This window comes from Dermacentor silvarum, chromosome 1 (assembly GCF_013339745.2).
Source record: "Dermacentor silvarum isolate Dsil-2018 chromosome 1, BIME_Dsil_1.4, whole genome shotgun sequence".
In the NCBI taxonomy this organism is placed as follows: Eukaryota; Metazoa; Arthropoda; class Arachnida; order Ixodida; family Ixodidae; genus Dermacentor; species Dermacentor silvarum.
This window is the reverse complement of record NC_051154.1, coordinates 410,285,805-410,305,506: the sequence shown is the minus strand read 5'-3', so window position 1 is coordinate 410,305,506 and position 19,702 is coordinate 410,285,805. Positions and strand designations below refer to the sequence as shown.

The 19,702-nt window shown below is 48.6% G+C and overlaps 1 protein-coding gene across 1 annotated transcript in view; it reads left to right on the top strand.

Moving 5' to 3' along the window:
- The window catches only part of LOC119437579 (zinc finger protein ZXDC), a 67,103-nt gene extending 48,497 nt beyond the window's left edge, over positions 1-18,606 (top strand). Inside the window, exons 9-11 of the mRNA XM_049660728.1 lie at positions 3,486-3,677; positions 8,791-8,840; positions 18,305-18,606. Of these exons, the coding sequence (XP_049516685.1) occupies positions 3,486-3,677; positions 8,791-8,840; positions 18,305-18,406 (344 nt within the window). The 3' untranslated portion in view covers positions 18,407-18,606. The remainder of the gene's footprint in view (positions 1-3,485; positions 3,678-8,790; positions 8,841-18,304) is intronic.
- The last annotated feature ends 1,096 nt before the right edge of the window (positions 18,607-19,702 follow it).

Here is a 19,702-nt window from a genome sequence, read left to right as displayed (position 1 = left end):
GGAGGCAACAACCGACCTTTTGTGAGTGTCTGGATGAACGGAATGAAAGTTTAGGTAGCGGGCCAGTGTGAGTTTCCTTTCGGTGTACGCTAAACGAAAGCGCTCCATCGCATCTGCTGACAAGCACGTCCAAAAATGGTCGACTATTGTCGACCTCTGTTTCTACTGTGAATTGGATGGCCTTTTCCTGACTGTTTAGGTGCGCAGTGAATGAAGTCAAAGCGCTGCGCCGAATCACGCAGAAACAGTCGTCCACATAGCGCAGAAAAACTCTTGGCCTGGGACTGAAGGAAGCGAGCGCACGATTTTCCAGCCATTCCATCGTCAGATTGGCCGCAGTCACTGAGACGGAGGCACCCATTGCCGTACCGTGGACTTGCCTGTAGAAGACCTTGTCGAAGCAGAAGTACGTGTTTCCAAGGCAAAAGCAGAGGAGCCTCTTGAGGTCAGGCATGTCAACGGGCGACCTGTCTGGCAAAGTCCTGTCAGATTCTAAAGCAGAAGTGCATGCTTCCACAGCCATGTCAGTCGGAATTGAGGTAAACAGCGACACCACGTCGAAAGAAACCATCACCTCGTCGTCGTCTAGTGTCACATCACAAACTTTTTCAATAAAGTCGCAGGAGTTGCTCACATGCGTGGAGCCCTTTCCGACGAGTGGAGACAGGATCTGGTGCAGGTATCCGGATAATTTGTAGAGAGGGGAGTGGGTGTAGTCAACGGTTGGACGTAGGGGGACATTAGGCTTGTGAACTTTCGGCAAGCCATAAAGCGCAGGTGCAGCACCGTTATGACAGAGAAGCTTATAATGCAGAGACTTGTGCTCAGGAGCTACGAAGCGAAACAGGTCTGCCAGGAGAGCCTGAAAGTCCCTCTGTACCTTCAAGGTCGGGTCCCGAGTGAGCCAGACGTAAGTGTCCTGGTCGTCAAGCAGAGCCAATATCTTGCTTTCGTAGACAGCCGTGTCAATTAGTACCGTTGCATTCCCCTTGTCAGCGGCAAGAATCACGATTCCAGTGTTTTTCTGAAGTCGCTTGACAGCCTTTCGTTCCTCAGCAGAAAGAGGGGAAACGAACTTTCGCCGGTGCAGCCCAGAAAGGATACCAATAGCGCGGGTGCGAGCCTCGTCACGGCGGGGCGGGTCAACTTGGTTAACCGCGCACTCCACCGCACATACAACCTTTCTGACGTCCAGGGCAGGTGCAACATTGAAATTCAGAGCTAGCTCCAAGACGGAAGCCTCGGCAGGGTCGACTCTGTGCGAGGAAAGGTTGTACACCGTAGTTCTTCGGCTGCGCGGTCGGTATGGCCTGGCAGTATCCGAAAGTCTGTCAAGCTTGACACTATGCACCAACTCGAACTGACGGGCGCGTACATTGGCTTGAAAATTGGCGTGTAACTGGATGCTTGCAAAATGGTCCGGGCAGCGGTCCTCCATGCGGCGCGCAAAAAAGGCCTCGTTTTCAAGTTTTCTGATAGTGTCCCGTCAGTCAAGTATTCTCGCCTGTAGCAACAGTCTCTCTGTCTTGGCCCGTTGACGTGCCTGACCTCAAGAGGCTCCTCTGCTTTTGCCTTGGAAACACGTACTTCTGCTTCGACAAGGTCTTCTACAGGCAAGTCCACGGTACGGCAATGGGTGCCTCCGTCTCAGTGACTGCGGCCAATCTGACGATGGAATGGCTGGAAAATCGTGCGCTCGCTTCCTTCAGTCCCAGGCCAAGAGTTTTTCTGCGCTATGTGGACGACTGTTTCTGCGTGATTCGGCGCAGCGCTTTGACTTCGTTCACTGCGCACCTAAACAGTCGGGAAAAGGCCATCCAATTCACATTAGAAACGGAGGTCGACAATAGTCGACCATTTTTGGACGTGCTTGTCAGCAGATGCGATGGAGCGCTTTCGTTTAGCGTATACCGAAAGGAAACTCACACTGGCTGCTACCCAAACTTTCATTCCGTTCATCCGGACGCTCACAAAAGGTCGGTTGTTGCCTCCCTGTTCAACCGTGCGAACCGCATTTGCACCGAAGCAGAAGGCCGTACCACAGACTTGGACCACGTGCGTGGCGATCTCTCGGCAAGCGGCTATCCCACTTCATTTTTGAATGCTGTGGAACACCGCCTATCTGATTCCGTCCGACCGGCTAATCCCCGACCAAGAAAACGTGCTGCCATACCCTACGTTCCTGGGATAAGCGAGGCCTTGTCTCGTGTGCTGCGCACTTATGACGTTGAGGTTGCACACGTGCCTGTGTGTAAGCTGAGGCACGCACTCGTGGGCGGTAAGGACAAGCTTCCGAGTGAATCGTTTCCTGGCGTGGTCTACAAGATACCCTGCGCAGATTGCGACTACGCGTACATCGGTGAATCGGGCAACTTCAAACAGAGACTGCGGCAGCATCAGAACGATGTCGAGAAGAAACGAATAGTTTCGAATGCCCTTGCCGAACATACGGATGCAACAGGCCACAAGATTGACTGGGAAAAGTCAAGAATTATCGGCCAAGAAAGAAACTTGAAATCACGTCTCTATCTAGAGTCGTTGGAGATACAAAAAACACGTCACACGCTCAATCGAAGTGAGGGAACCCTCCCCCAGTCGTACACACGCTGTTTGCGTCACGTGCTCAAGAGTACATAAGCTGCAACGAATTTTCCTTCACCCCATTGTGAACAAGGCTACCGTAGCGAAGCCGAAACGTCTTTTACTCAGTTTTTATTATTTTTAGCTTTTATTTTGGTCGGTGTCTGTCGTTTTGTTGCTTCATGTTTCATCCCGACCAGACGGGCTTCCGTCGAACCCTCGATTTCATGACCAGATAATAGAGGAAGCAGAAAGAGGGGTTCACTGCCATTTCCACCGTGTGGCTGTGACGTTGGGATGTACACGCGTGTTTCGGCGCGATGCAGAAATGGCGACCTTGCCATTTGAGAGAGGGTGAAATTTTCAGTGTTTTTTTTTCTTCGCACGCTGCGTTAAGGGGTCTCTCCTAAGCTTTTGCTCTATGGCCGGGTTGGAGCAGTGCTGGTCAGAGGCGCCGGCATGTGATTTGACGCGCTGCTGAGATTATTGCCAGAGTATGGTACATTCGAATTAACCGTCGCAAATGCTGGCGCATTCGAATTACCAGGTGTTTGAATTATTTGATGTGTGCCATGCTTTGCATTAACAAAATGCTCAGCCCATAGAAATGCATTGTCACTGGCTAGAACTTTCCGATGTGCCCAAACTAAAGGGAAGTGAATAAGCTGAAGCTTACAGTAATTTGTTATGGTAGTGATGTGCTTAAACACTAAACACCAATCAACATTGGTCAAATAAGGGAAGCGTCAGACTGGAGCCAATGTGTTTACAAGGGGACTTGTCATCAGCCAACCTGACTGATGGTTGCAGGAGTTTGGTGATGGCACTTAAGGTGAATGCCGTATATTTGTGTGCAGAGGTGCATTGTGTGGTTCTGTAAGCAGAGCTGTGTGGTTGTTGTGCAGCGGATGGGTCCTCTCAGGAGGGTGAGGATGATGACGAGGAGGCAGCCATGGCGGCAGTGTCCAGCCCAAGTCGGCCCTCGAGCCCCGACCTGGCCCCACGGCTGGTGCAGGAGAACCAGAGTGGCTCGGCACGCACAGACTTCACCAGCCATCATCATCGCCGGTCGTCCCACCGCAGCAATCTCTTGCCTGGTAGGTTCTCTCTAGTGTAGACCCCATCATGCTTTCAGAGGCCTTCGAAGGTGTGTGTCACCCATTATACAATTTAAAAAAATACTTTTGAATGCATTAAGTATTCTTAGGGTACTTGATGCACTTTCCAGGGGCTACCTGTGTGTGTGTTTCCTCACCTACTTGAGTCACTGGGTAGTCCGTGGTCGAATGGGTAGCGCATTGGGCTGCTGTGCCGAGTTAACAGGGTTCGAAACCAACCGTCGGACCAACTTGGGTCACTGAGCATGTGGCATTGTGTAGGTAGATATGTACCGCTCTTCAACGAACCTCTTCCACGCCAACATGGGTCACTGTAGATGCAGAACTGGGTAGGTTCAAACTCTTTGAAGCTTAGTTGGAGCACTGGGTATTTGCCAGTAGGTGGTGTGCCTCTCTCTTCAATGAACATCTTTGACGCCAACTTGGGTAACTAGGTATGTCACACTGGGAATGTGTCACTTTACAATCACGAAAAGGATTTCTTAAATTTCTCCTATGCTGAGCAGAATCGAACCAACATCACAAAGATTCCTCAAGGACAGCAACCTCATGCATTAGCAGGCTGTGCCACAAATGCACTGGGTATGTGCCGCTCTTCAGTGAACCTTTCACCAACTTCGGTCGCTGAGTATGTGCGTATTGGGTGTGTGGCAAGCGAGGGGACATTTCTCAACATTCGCAGGCACCGGTGTGCCGCACTTCTCGCATGTGTGGGTTTCTTGGCAGCGGCACTAGATGGTGCAGCGGGTCCAGAAAGAAGCACGAGAGAAGCCCGGTTGCTGCATGACTCAGTGTTTGCACGCATCGGTGTGCCATGAATTGCGGTGGCGATGCTCAGGTTTCGGGGTGGCGGTGCTAGATGGCACCAAGTGTTCTTTGGGAAGTGCAAAAGAGGAATCATTCCTGCTGCAGTACACGCCTCATACATTGTGTCGCTACAGTAGCCTTAGACTTCGCGGGGACTGAAACATAGTCCGAAAAATCGAGCAGTCCGAAAAACTCCCCCCCCCCTTCCGAAGAAAAAAAATTATGAGGCTTAGAGCGGCTTAAGAAAAATGTCGCAGTTTCGCCCAAAAGGTGGAACATCGATTGCGATAGCAAATTAATAGACAGCGATACGAAGTAAGGATGTTAGTTTTATCGGCCGTAGAAAGCGTAAATATGTGCTAACTAAATAAGCACGGTGTCACGCGCGCACAGGTTACATGAACACATCTCGCTCGATGACTGCGGGCAAATTGACCTTCGCATTGTCTATTCTCTCTCTTGAACGCGAACGTCGAAAAAAAAAAAAAACGAAAAAAAAAAACTGCACATACGAAGCTACTGGCATCGGCGCACGGCCTTTGTACCCATCGCAGATCGCGGGCGCACACTTATGCCACATAGCAGACCGCTTTCAAGATACGGTGCCTGCGCGGCAGCTCCGTCGGCAGCAGCCGCAAAAGCTGAATGCAACTCCCCACCGTCTCCGTCGCCTTCTCCCCGTGCCTAGCGAGCGAAGTCCGCGCGCGCTTCCGGCTGCCTTCCTCTCTCGCGTGCGGTTGCCGGCTGACCCTCGCAACTTTCACCCACACACAGCGTATGGCGCAACCGAAACTTAAAAAACAACAACAAAAAAAGCGAGTGCCGCTTTTTCGAACGTTTTGTCGCCCAAGGAAGAGCGGGCATGGCCTCGGAGACGAGAGGATAGTGTGCGTCTACTCATCTTGAAGGCTATACAGGGGGGCATTGGAAGCCAAGCCCGGCCAAGCCAGCGGAAAATCCAACATGGCGGCCTCCAAGATCGGGTAGCGTGGCTCGGAGCGAGCGATTTAGTCCGGAAAATCGAACATTGGCACCTAGATTCTTCCGTAAAATCGGTCGCGAAAATGCATTAGCTCTATGGGAATCCTGCCGGTACATCTATGAAGTCTGGAATATCTAACAAGTCCGAATTTTTGGAGTCTGAAAAATCCGTTGGCTACTGTATATTGATTGTCGACAGTCATCGTGAGATGGATTCTGCCAAAATTTTTACCAGTCAATTCTCTGGTGATTGAAAGTGCTCGGGGCCTTGCTAACTAGCATTACACTGTTCTTGCAAAAAGCCAGCGATGCTGCCAAGGAATTGCTTGCATTTTCGAACAGAGTTTTATAATAGATTCGACTGATGAAATTGGCCAAGAAGCAGCAGGCTGTGATGCCCATGAGAGTAAAAGTGGTGGCGTGATTGCTTGCACCAAAGGGTGAAACTTGCTACATTTCTGCAAAAATTGGTGCTGAGACTTCACCGAGATGTGATTTCTTGGCTTTTTTGTGAATAAAGGTCTGCGAAAAAAACCGTCCGAAATTCATTTACTCCCCCATGAGCACAGTGCCATTTTTAATGCTAGCGGACAGGTGTGATGATAATGTGCTGCAATATCTGCAAAGGTCAGTAACAGAACAAAGGACAGTATTGCCTTATTTCGAAGTCAATTAGGCCCATTTGACCGCTCAAGAAGTGTTCTGTCCTCTTGGCGTCCACAAAGTTATATATTTTGGCGCCCTAGAAAGATGTTCGACATTATGATTGGAAACGGGCAGTTTCAGTTGTCGGTTCACTTGATGTAGACTTTCAGGTGCACATGCGAGTAAGTTCTTCCCGGCCTGCATTGCTTCTTTGTGGTACTTGTTTGCTTCATGTTCAGCAGCATCGCCATCTTTTTCCAGCAATTTTGCAAAGGACGTGAGTGGCTTGGTGACCAGTTTTTGAAGGGAGAAATTTTTCTGGTAGCCTCCCATTGTACCTGTTATCAACAAAGTTCAGTACTTGCAGTACAGGCCCCTGCGGAAACGTGGTATTAGCCAAAAGTCAGGAAAACGTGTACGAACATTGGTATATTGCTCAAGCAGTGCTATTGTGGTAATAAAGTTTTTAAAAGTGGGTGAAGACAGATAGAATGAACGCAGAACACGAAATTTATACATATGTTGTATTTTCATAATGTTGTACAACTTAAAATAATATTCTGTGGAAGCTAAATACTCAATATTTGCGATATTGTGAACAACTTTCTTTTGTAATAAACAAATCCTTGTAATATTCCTTTGTTGCAACCAGTTGCCTTCATCCAAAAAGATCATGGTACACGTGATGCCTGCGGCAGAAAGGATGTTCCACATCCGCCGTTAAGGCCCTGAGTGGTGGCGCTGGTTAACATTCCCAGGTTTAGTTCTTGTAGTACCGTAAAATTCCGAACAAGCGCCCCCACCCGTGCAAGAGCCCCCCCCTAACTTCACTGCTAATTTCAAATTTCCTCGCCGTTCCTGGAAAGTGCCCCCCCCCCCTCCCGCTCCGCACCAACACTGGCCTGCCACATCCAGTCCACGAAAATAATGGCAAATTCCGCAAATCGCACCGGTGTGCATCGGGGCGTCCCGATGAGCCATTTCATCGAATCATGGTCGTACCCGGGCGCCCCAGTGGGCACACGAGTGCATCGGGGCGAACTGCGGCTGGCGGTCTGTAGTTCACGGACTGCCGGCCGACGGCGAGATCTGCCTCTCGCACGGCACAAAGGAGTGGTCGCGGCTACGCTCTTGCATCGCCGGCAGCTTCACCGCTGCTAATCACTCGCCACCGATATCGTCGCTAGGCCTTTTCCAGTTCACTTCGAATCTGTAGCAGACAGCACTTCAGAACGAAACGCCGACGCTCCCAAGCAGCAATGTTTTGTTACCGTCGTTGCCGCTTTACCCTCTCCTCGCAATAATTTCACACGATGAAAACATGCTGATATTTGCGCCGCCACCAGCTTGCGATGCGAGCATGGCCGAGCCGCGGTTCGCTGTCCGCCGTTGGTAGCCATGCATTGCAGCTGAGTTTGACTTTAGTGCTAAACGTTTCACCGTGGACATGGTTTTTAATAAAGTGAACATTACGCGTCACTTTACTCTAGCAGACATAATTTTGCCTGGAATAGAAGCTGCATAACCATTGTTCGTGTCGCCGGTCGCGGCAACGCGCCGGTGCAGCGTCAATGCACTCTTTCTGTAGTTCTTTCGGTGGTTTTGAGAGTGATAAACACCACTAACAAATCTTTGGCTTAATAAAGTTCATGTTCAATGAAATTTTAATGCTATTCCCATTGCGATTTTTTTTGCGGGAAAACTTTGTCGTTGCCATCTTGAATTTGCCAGTAATTTCGACTTACTTGAGGGGGGGCGCTTGCTCGGAATTTTATGGTAGATACACACGAATGTCCCAGAAAGTGGATGGGAAAATGGCGCCGTGGTAGCGCAATTGGTAAGGGCATCACACGTATAGTGCAAAGACGTGGGTTCGTGCCCCACCTGCGGCCACTTGTTTATTATCCGCTTTCATTCCCATAATTTATTATTTCTTTAATTCAGTTAATAAGTACATGTAATTTCCTCTATGCTGTCCTTAGTGTCATTGTTTGTTAGCTTCTTATGATCCGTTGCTAGGCGACACTTGTCTTGGCGAAGCATGCGCTAACAAAACCTGATGCGTAGTCACCTATGCAGTAGGGGGAAAAAAAAAGTCCCATCTCGCGTTTTTCTTCCCTGGCACGATCTAGGGCTTTCCAAACCCATGCGGTGTGGCGTCTGCTTTCGGCACCTTGTCGTCTGCTAGCCTCCTATTTCGGCTGCCGTGACTGGATACACGGAAATCTAAGAATCTCCAGATTTTGGAATATTAATTTGTAGCACTGAGGTCCTGGTAACATGACACAAAAGTTGATAGTACTGCAATATTTTTACATGTACACTATAAGCAGTAAATTTTTGACAAGTTTGTTAATGTGGTTTTCGTAGTAACAAGGTTTTACTGTAATATCTGCTGTTCAAAGTCATTTGAAATACCCATGCTTGAATAACTTAACACTTCTGTGGAATGCTGCTCACTTTTTTCTCACCTGGCGCTCTCAGTTCGTGTTTATTTGGAGTGCAGGGAAGGTGGTATTGCATGGCTGGCCTTACCTGCTGGTATTTACAATGTAGACTCCTAAATGGCTTGTTACTTGCACTACTTAATGCTGCACTTGGCCATTTGCATTTTTTGAGTCGCCTTCCAATTTCTTAAGGCTGCTTTATTTATCTGCAGGTGCCGTTGATGTGGTCCTGACATCGTCGGCTGCCGCTCTTTTGCAGCAGGTGGGTTCAAGTGCTGTTGCCAGCAAGTCACCAGCAAAATGCATTCTAGTTAGAATGCATTCTTTCGTTTGCATTTGACTTGTGCACTTAGTTGGTTACTTGGTTAGTAATGCGCCAAAGTAGCTGCACTGTAACTCTACGCTCTACTGCTTGCAACTGCTGCATGCTGTACGTTGAAAACTTAGAAATTTGAAATCTTTAGCAGTTTTGAGAAAGATGGCTGGTTTTTATAATGGCTTAAGTACAGTAGAACCCTGTTAATATGTTTTTCGAGGGACTGCGGGGAAAAAAACTTAACTGTGAGGGACGCCCTAAATTGCCACAGCAAGGTCAGAAACAGCTCTGAATGACTGCCAGTACAGTTATTAGACGTCTTGGCGCTCGCACTGTGACCGGCGACAGCGTGTGACAGCGGCCCCTTTTAAGGGGGGACACGGGTCTTTAGACCGAAAAAATCATCAAAAAAACGAATTTTGGAAAATAGCATTTCTGGAATCTACATCTATTATTCTCCCTCTCTGCCAAGTTTCCAATCTCGTAAGGTCATATTTCAGCCAAACCATCAATTTAAAAACAGATAGGGCACCTGATTTTTCGCGTGTGTCGACGCTAAAACGACACACATTCAATGACGCCGCGCTCGCATGCCAGTGCCTTGAGGGCGGCCATCTTGGTCTCGTTTGAAAGAACGGGGTTTCGGCTTCAAATATCGCGCGCTGCCGCTTCGTTAGGCTTGCTGGTTCAATACAAAAACCGGCGGCAAAAATAGATGAAACGCGCGCTCTCATTCGCTGTCGCGTGCACGTGACGAGATAACGCCCCGTGATTGGTTGGGCCCACTCCGAGCTGTCTGCTAGCCGCTAGAGACGCGCAGTGCGAGACGCCATGTTCGATACGATCATTGTGTGTCTACCCGCGACGATGCCTCCTCCGCTTCGAAAGTTTGACTCTAAACACAAGTTTGGAAAGAAAAGGAAGAAGTCCATGCTCGACAACTTCAAAAAACGCCCCACCGCGTCGCCAGTCGTTGAGGACGAGCCAATAACGGCGTCAAGCGACGGAACCGATGGAGCCGACCGAGCGTTAGGCCTAGATTGTGCGACAACGAGTAGGTGCGACGAAAACGCCAGCCGCGTCCGTCGTGACACCGTTATGCTGACGCCTGCAGATTTGGAGATAATCGACAGGAGATCCGACGAGAAACTACAAGAGCTCGCGTCAACCGCAGCAGTGAGCCGTAAGTCGGAGATCTTGTCCGCTGGCGATGTCGCGGCCGACCCGCTTGACAATACTGTTTTCACCGTGGTGTGCCTGGAATCGGTGAACGCACTGCTGGAGCATATGAATTGTAATACATGCGGCGGTAGCGCGAAAATCAGCCGGAAGGAGCGCGAATACGGCCTTGCAGTAAGTCTGGTGCTCACATGCTCGAAATGCGGCGACAAAGCGTCAGCGTGGAGCTCGCCGCGCGTGAATGGGACTCAGAAGGTGAATCCGTTTACCATTAATATTCTGGCTGCGCGCGCGATGCAGAGCACCGGCAATCGGCAAACTGCGTTTAACGATATTTTCGCAGCAATGAATATATCGCACCGCGGGCTGCATACGAAAACGTGGCAGCGGTACGTCAAAACGAAGTTGACGCCTGCAGCGACCCGGGCAGCTGAGACGCTTACAACTGAATGCGCGAAGTCGGTCCGGCAGCTTTACAGCCAATTAAACTTCGGCAACCCGGGCAACGTTGCTGTATCGTATGACGGGTCTTGGATGACTCGCGGGCACAGTTCGCACATCGGTGTCGGCGCCGTCGTTGAACTTTTTACCGGACTTGTGCTGGACTACGTTGTGCTGAGCAACTTTTGTGCCGGTTGTCAGCGTGGACCAAAAGTTGGTGACCCGTCATACGAAGAATGGAAAGCCAGCCATGAGTGCCAGAAAAATACGGATAATGGCTGTTTCACATGGCGCGATTGGGGCGAAAAAAATCGTTCTGTCGCGCACGTCGCAGAGCGATTTTCGCTGAGAGCTTTCACATGCGTCTGTGACAGCGCGATTTCCGTCGCAGCGACGCCGAAGGTCGCCCCCTGCTCACGAAGCACCCAAGCCTGCATCGCTAAATAAAAACAACGTGGAAACTAGTCACATAATAAAATGTTCTTCTTATTATTTGAAAATAGAATGAGTACACTATTTTTTAATGTTTAAATGCGTTGAGCCTTTACGATCGCTTAGTCTGCAACCGCGGCGAGTGAAACGCTGCACAACACAGCAAGTATGAGCGTGCGGCTAGTGCGGCGCGGTTTCGTTTATTACCCCGTTGTTGCGGTAATATATCGAAGCCACAAATCTTCTCCTGGAGGAGTATATGCTTCTGCAGAAGAAGCGACCATTGAGTGTGTAAGCACCTGGCACAATTTGTAGCGATAAAGAGGTTCACGACGGTGACGATCAAGTGGGTACTTGCCGTATGTTGAAGGCGGCGTCTGCTCCTGACCTGGATTGCGTGCAGCTTCTTATTTTAAACAAATTGTGTGAGCTAGAGAAAACAAAAATTGTACATGAAGCTCCTGAGCCACAGGCGCTGGTGGATACGCTCTGTTAAAACATCATTGAAACTGGTGCGCGATATTGCTCCGCTGAGCTTCCAACACGCGGTAAAACAGGAAAGCGCCTATTTCGACGGCGCTTGCTGTTACGTCACGTTGCTCCGCCCACATCGCGCCGATCGCTGCGACTCAGCGACGGAAATTCCAACATGTTGGAATCCCGTCGCGGAGAGCCCGCGGCGTCGCGGCGGTCGCTGAGCGACGGAATTCGCTGTGTCGCTGTGTGAAAATCGCGCCATGTGAAACGGCCTTAAGAAGGCTGGTGAAATGGAGGTGGAGGCTGGCCTCATTTTATTCAACAGATCGCTGGAAAAGCACAGCCTGAGATACACAACTGTGCTGTCAGACGGTGACAGCCGTACTTTCTTGGCCCTAAAGGAGGCCAAAGTATATGGCTACATCGAAGTTGACAAAGAGGATTGTATCAACCATGTCCATAAAAGGATGGGGACAGCACTTCGTAATGCCCTGTCAAAGCACAAGGGGCCTGGCTCAGAGCCACTTGGTGGAAGAGGAAGGTTGACTGGAGATTTGGTCAACAAATTGAGTTCTTATTATGGATGGGCTCTGAAGTCCCACACTGGTGACATTGACGCCATGGAGAAGGCCGTGATGGCAAGCTACTATCACGTAACATCAAATGATGTCACCTCAAATCATAGCCTTTGTCCAGAAGGTCCCGATTCCTGGTGCCGGCAAAATGCTGCTAAGGCCAAAGGCCAACCTGTGCCGAAGCACCGCTACAATTTACCGACTCAAGTCAGCAAGGCGTTACTGCCAATTTACCAACGGCTCTCTGACAAGAGGCTGCTTGAACGTTGCCAGCGAGGCAAAACACAGAACAACAACGAAAGCCTGCACTCGCTAATATGGGCGCTCGCACCGAAGGAGCGGCATGCCTCGCTCTTCAGCGTTGAGGCTGCTGTGGCGGAAGCAGTGATGAAATTCAATGCTGGCTGCAGGAGAACCTCGGCAAGCATTTTGAAAGAACTCTTGATGAACCCCGGCCAAAAGTGTATGCAGCGCATGGACGAAAAAGACCGGCGCCGATCAGCTGCATCTGAAAACAAGCGTGCATCGGCAGAAAATGTGCAATGCTTATTCAAAAAGCGCCACAGAGGTGCTAATACCCAAACTGACTATGCCCCAGGAGCCTACTAATGTTTTGGGAGTGTGTACGTGCAGACATTTGTGACTTTTCATAATTAAATGTGACATTTGTTTGTTTTCTTGATTTTCTCAGAATACTAATTTTGCACACCCAGCAAGACATTTACCGTGATATATCAGTAGCTATCATAGATAGAATATTAATTCTTTTTGCAGCATGAAGCTAGATGTTTGGAGCACCCAACATAGGAAGCAGTTTTTTAAGTTTCTTTGTTTGAAGTTTTTTAAATTTGTCGTTTGTGTGACTAATGCATGGCCATGTTGAAAACAATGGAGTTCAGTTTACTATAAAGTAAGAAATATTGATCCAATCATAAAAGTGCTTCCTATGTTGAGTAGCTTGTGCTTTCTGCTATTGGTCCATATGTCATTTGTCTATTTTTATGCAGCGGTTATTTGTCTATTGTAGTAAGAACAAAAGACATTGTTTTCTTAATTATGTAATGAAATAATGAACCTACAGAAAAACTAACTGCATTTTTAGAGTCAGGAGAAGAAACTAAATAAGCATGCCAACTTTTATCAAGTTTGGTTCATAAATAAGTAATGCTAATTTTTATTACCACGTCCCCCCTTAACTCTTAATATGCTTCACCGCATAACACGGCTGTATTGCGGCAAAGCTGACTATGGGAAGCCGACAATCATGCTGAGACAGTGCCATGAACGCTTATCAGGACTGACGATCGCATACTTCCCGCATTTAGGGGCAGGGCGACGGGCATCATAGAGCTTCTCACTACATCACCTAGAGGGAAATCTGGCGCTGCTGCACTGTTGTAGGTCAGAATGCCTGGATATGGTGGCTTCTGATTGTAATCGTTCTCAAAGAGCCAGGACAATTTGAAGATGCACCTGGCTAGCACTGTTCCGTCTATCACAATGGTTTTAATTTATTAGTAAGACAGGACATAAAGAGCTGTTTTAACTTTAGTTATACACAAAGACATGTTTTATTTAATTAAGAACTATATGAAATGTAAAAAGTCCATGCTGGCAACATTTTGCCGTCGGATCTTGCTTTTCTTTGCTTGATTGAGTGCTGCAGGCCACTAAACTTTATTGAAACATGTAATACGGGTGAATGGAAACCTTTTATAGAGATTTTATTTCAAGAACACATTCTGTGCCGTCATATCTATCCTTCAGGCCAAGCCTCACTCAACACCAGCCAACCTAAATGTAGCACACCCATATACAGTCGCCAACCGATTTTTCGATTTCATGGGGACTGAAAAATAGTCTGAAAAATCAAACAGTCTGAAAAACTGGTTCATCCCCTCCCTCCAAAACAATTATTAGGCTTAGGGTGGCATAAAAAAGTTCAATACAGTAGAACCCCGCTGTTACGTTTTTCACGGGACCGTAAAAAAATAACGTAAGAGCCGGGAAACGCAAGAGCCAGGAAACAGGAAAAATTGAGAAATGGAAGTAGTGTTGAACTGCACACAATATTATTTTAATTCTTACGTGCGACAAAAAGTAGTTTCGTCCGACAGCCGAAGTATCGATTGCGATGAGCTATACAAAGAATAATAGTTTTATCGTCTGTATAAACTTGTAAACATTCGGTTATTAACTAATTAACAAACATGGTGTCAGCGCCCACAGGCAAACATGAACACATCACACTCGATGAGCGCGGACACGCGCAGTTAAGCGTCGCTGCAGAAGCGAGCGAAGTGACCTTCGTGCTGTTGTCTATCGCTTCAACCCAAACTGAGCGCCGAGAACACGCAGCACGCACAAAGCCACGAGCCGCCGATGCACCTACACTGCGTAGAATCTGCCCCCACGCAGATCGCTTTCAAGATACGGCCCGCGGGACCGCGCGCGCGCCGCCGCGCAGTATGATGCCAGAGCACAACGCTGCCCGCTCCCCCCCTCACCCCCCCCTCCCTCGCTGGTGCCTCGAGCGCAACAGAAGGAGGCGCGCTTCCTCTCTGCTTTTCTTTCGCGCGCGAGACGCGGTCGTCGGCTCCCCTCGCAACCTTTCACTCACACATTCAGCATACGGCCGCGCGGCTTCCCTCGCACGCTTTCACTCGCACATACAGCATACGGCGCGCGGCGACGTATGCTGTATGTGCGAGTGAAAACGTGCGAGGGGAGCCGACGACTGCGTCTCGCGCGCGAAAGAAAGCATACGGCGCGCGGCGACGGCGTTATCGCCTTTGAACTTTATACGGAACATCTATGAGCCAAAACCAATTTTAGGGCCGCAACGCGTCATAGGCATCATCTTTAGATAGCAAAAGCGGATATCAAAGGCCATACTTTTGCTGGCGGAAACCGAAAATACGTAATAAATGTCGCCCCCAGCACTTTGGGCTGCCAATGCCATCGTCAAGCAACCAAGGCAAGCGACATGAAAAGTCAAAATGGCCGCTCGGGCCGGCGCGGTGTGGCAGTTCGCAACGTATGATGCGGGAACGGTCCCACAGTTTCGACGTAACAGCGGGGTTACCAATGCATTGGGTTCTATGGGAGCTGTGCCGGGACCGGCCGAAAACGACGTAACAGCCGGGAAAACGCAGCACCCGGGAACGTAACAGCGGGGTTCTACTGTATAATGTCCTGCCTTATACAGTATAGACCACTTATAACGTAACCGCTTATAGTGCAGGACTGGATATAGTGCGGTCTTTTCAGACTCCCGTTAATTTTCCCATAGCACTCCATGTATACACGTATCGCTTATAGTGCAGCTGCGGGAAACGAAATACCGGTTACAGTGCGGCTGCCTGGGAGTACAGAAGTCAGCGGAGACGGCGAACGCTCCCCTCAAACGGGCGCCCCAAGGAGTGCTCGAGGAAGAAAGAGACAGGAAGTGGAGGAGAAGGGCACATGGTGCGAACGAACAGCCAGTGAGGCTGAAACCAGAATCTTGAGTGCGAGTTGTGAAATATCACGGCGCGCATAGCGAACGAGCGCCACGATACTGCCAACGCCGGCCAACGCTCGCTTCACTATAACAGCAGTAAATGAAACTTAAGGGAGCGGGCACCGCCGGCACATCACGGCACAGGGTGCGCGCGGAGACCGTGGAATGTGAGGGAGGAGGGCGGCAGGGAAGCGGATTTCGCCTTGGCAACTCCGCCGCTTCGGTGGCTCCCCTCGCCCTCCCTCGTAGCTCCCTCACTTTCGACTGTGCGCCCGCCGCCTTGCAGCCGGCCCAGCGCCAGCTCGCCGAAGTTTCGTTTTCTGCCGTTATCGGGAAGCGGGCGTTTGCCGGCGTGGGCAGTTTCGTTGGCCGGCCTGGGACAGCGCCGCTGCTTCCCTCTGCGCCGTAGCCACAGCGTGCAAGGTCAACACGTGACTAGAAAGTAGAGAGAACATAAAGGAGAAAGAAGGGTTCACTGCCATTTTCTACACGTGGCTACGGTAGTGTGGCTGAGACGTCGGCACGTACACGCATGTTCCGGCGCAACGCAGAATCGGCGACCTTGCCATTTGAGAAAGGGTGAAATTTCCGCCCCGTTTTTTTTTCTTTCTCTTTTTATTTTTTGTTTCGTTTGCGCGCGACATTGAGGTGTCTCCCCTAAGCTTTTACTCTATGACGGTGCCGGAGCAATGCCGGTCGGAGGCGTCGCCGCGTGATTTGGTTCAAATTAAAGAGATTTGGCTGTAAATTGAATGCAAACATTCTAGCCGCATTCCTTGACTGTCGCATACGCGTGGCGGCTCGGTGCACATGTTTAGCATATGTGCGGGCCTTGAAAATTGTTGCTTTAGTTATAGTGCGGTACCGCTTATAGTGCGGATATTCGCCACTCCGGCGACTTGCGTTATAAGCGGTCTACACTGTACTACGCTTGAAGGCGATCAGATTTGCTTGGATTTGTGCAAGACTGACGTCGTCACCATATACAGTCGACAAGAGCGTCACCGCGTTGGCGATCTTCGTTAGCGGAGATCGCCATGGAGATCGAAGAAACGAGCCCCGTTACTAAACACCGCTTGGCTCTCTCGCGAAGGCACAGGAGGTGGCACCGATCACACAAATGCGAAGCTGCACAAACACACACAAAGGTGAGGCGTCTCTGAGGCACACACACCACGCACAAAATAGGAACCGTGATTACGACGATAGTACTGACCAAAAAGAAAAAAAAAAGAAAGTGCTGTCTTCTGGAGTGTTTTGTCAGCTAAGGAAGAGCGGGCATGGCCTCCGAGACCAAAGGATGGGACCTCCCAATCGCGATAGCGTGCACCTCCCAATCTTGGAGGCTATAGAGTGGGCCACTGGAAGCCAAGCCTGGCCAAGTCAGCGCAAAATCTAGCATGGCGGCCTCCATGATCGGGTAGCATGGCTCGGAATGAGCGATTTAGTATGGAAAATCGAACTTTGGGTTCTAAATTCGTCCGAAAAAGCGGTCACGAAAATGCATTAGCTCTATGGGAACCCAGGACACGAGTCTGGGACACCAAAAATGATCTTAGCAGCAAGCTTTGATGAAGTTGTGAATAGTATTTTCGCCTATGTTGTTCACTTCTTGAACACATTGTGAAGTCGCATGCAAGGGTGAATTCATACCAGGGATTGACTGGCCATGACTGGAGATTTAGGAGTGACTCTCAGCACCTACGTTCACACTGGAAAGTGTCACCTGCCCATCGCTGCTCTGAAATCTATGGATATAGATGCTGTTTGCCTTTGTACTGAGTGAACCTGTCCTGTCTAAGTGGCTTGCAGTACGCTTGATATAAATAAATAAATGGGCTTTTGTGGAGAACAAAAGCCTTTAAGTACTTAAAGAAATGCTGACATGATATTCTTAAATGAATTTCCTAGACCTCTAAACCTGAGAAGAAATACTGGAATGCATCAGAGTGCCCTGAATACAGTAGCTTTTCTACAACCAGTATTTCCCAAGGCATTGCAGTGTTTTCACGGCGCTGAAAAAGTCATCAGGACATAGTTCTGACACTTCTAGCAGCTCACTAGGTGCTGGGCCCTAGGGCCAATGTATTGCCAAAGGAGGTGACCGAGCGAGCCAGAGCAAGTGCCAAAGCGTTGCAATGCCCCACATGACTACCTTCTGCATTGTGACATCACCACACAGTATAAACAAAACCGACACTGGCTGTAGAAAAGCTAGTGCATTGCACTCTCAAGCATGCCAGTATATTTTCTAGGGTTTAGAGGTCTCAGAACTTCATTTAACGGAAGAAATGAACAGTGAAAAATACTACACCTCTAAGCAGTGTACAAGTGTTGCCGACTTCACTCCTTTCCATGCACCACTGTCTCTGGTGTACAGTGGAATCTCAATACGTTTCTGCATTATACAGTTTTTGGGATAATACGTTTCTTTTTCTTTTCCCAATAATATGATTTGGTTGGGTAATACGTTGGATGATATGATTTTCGGATGATACGCTTTATTTCTGGTTCCCGTGAAAATCTTATCGAGATTCCACTGTATACATTATTAAGGAACAACACGGTATGGCAGGCAGGCACAGCAGTAGATCTTGAGGTTCTAAATGCCTAGACGCATTGGCTGCAGCGCGCATTCAGTAGCAAAGATGTTTGCGAAATGACCTAAGTTGAAAAAGATTGTCAGTGAGTGTTACATGAAAATCTAAGCAGATGTCTGCTGGGATGAGCGTGGTTAGTGATGTAAGTGACATTCAGACAAGTGTCATATTCCTGCACTAAAATAAAGTGTCTTTGGTCTGCAGGATGAGAACCCTGGCGATTTGTACTCTGAACTGTCCGTGCTAGCCGAACACACTGCCACTTCAGACATAGGAGCTACTATCCGGCTGCAGGACTTGGACTGATACTTTGCTCAAGCCTTCGTCTGTGTGTGTGAACTTTAATAAAGGCCTTGGCCTGGTGACAAAGTGGCCTTTGTTGGTCCTCTTTCCCAGTGGCCTGCTTTCTCTTAAAAACGCAGAAAATATTTCTTTGCATTGTGTGTTTGAAGTTGTCCACACATTGTTTGTTCAATAGTGATCATTGTGAGAAATAAACTTTTTTTGCTGCACGTGTCTCATTTTGCCTGTTCATCAACTGACACATAAAACAATCCTTATTTTTCTCTTAGGCTGGTTTGCTTGAGCCATTTTATACTGGCAGTGTGCGTGCGGTATTGAACTCGTAGTGCACACATTTCATTTACTGGTTTCACGATTTGGCAAAATGTGTGAATGCTCATCTTTGTGGGCTGTTTCACTTGTAGATCAAATGGAATTTAGAAGTAATGTGGCATTATTGATCAGGTTGACCTGAGGGGCTAGTTGGTGTACCCTAGCGACTGATTGCTAAATGTGCAAAATTGGGAAACGGGACACCACCCAAGAAGAGACGCACAGTAAGATGTGTGTGCTACAAGCCTCCTGCTGAGCAAATTTGAAGTCATTGCCCATAAGATGCATCCAGGATTAAAGGAACTTCTATTTTATCAAGGGCATGGAACGTGCTTTGCATGACAGTACATTTTTTTCAAAATTTTAATGTGCTGTGTGCAAGTCATCAATGAAATGATGTCTATGTCCTCGGGACCTTTCCTCCTTTATCGGCATTCCTTGTGCTATCACTCAATGCTAAACAGTGCCAATATTGTCGCTTTCGCCAGAGGTACTGTTCAGTTGTGAACAAGCCTACAGTACTTAAGTTCATAGCAAGAAACACGAAAACTGATGGAGATTTAATGTTTTCAAGTTAAAGGAAAGGAAAAAATTTTTCTAAAATCAAATTTGCAGTTTCCATACTGTGTGTACGGAACAATGTTTGGCCCAGGTTTGTTTGCTATTATGAAAAAGTGTATTTTGTTGAGCCTAGTAGCATTGCCAGATTCATAAGTATTGTGTTAGCATTTCTTGGGGTACTTTCCAGGGGCTGACTCTCTACCTATCTGTCTCTAATGGTTTCCCACCTGCCTGGGTCACTGCGGTAGTCCATGGTCGAATGAGTATCGCATCGGGGTGCTGTGTTTAGGGAACAGGGTTCGAAACCAACCGTCGGACCAACTTCAGTCACTGCGTATGTGGCAATGTGTACTATCGACCGAAAAAGTTTACGGACCAAGGGACAAAAAGCTGAATAGGCAGCCTCAAAACACAACCTGGTATTGC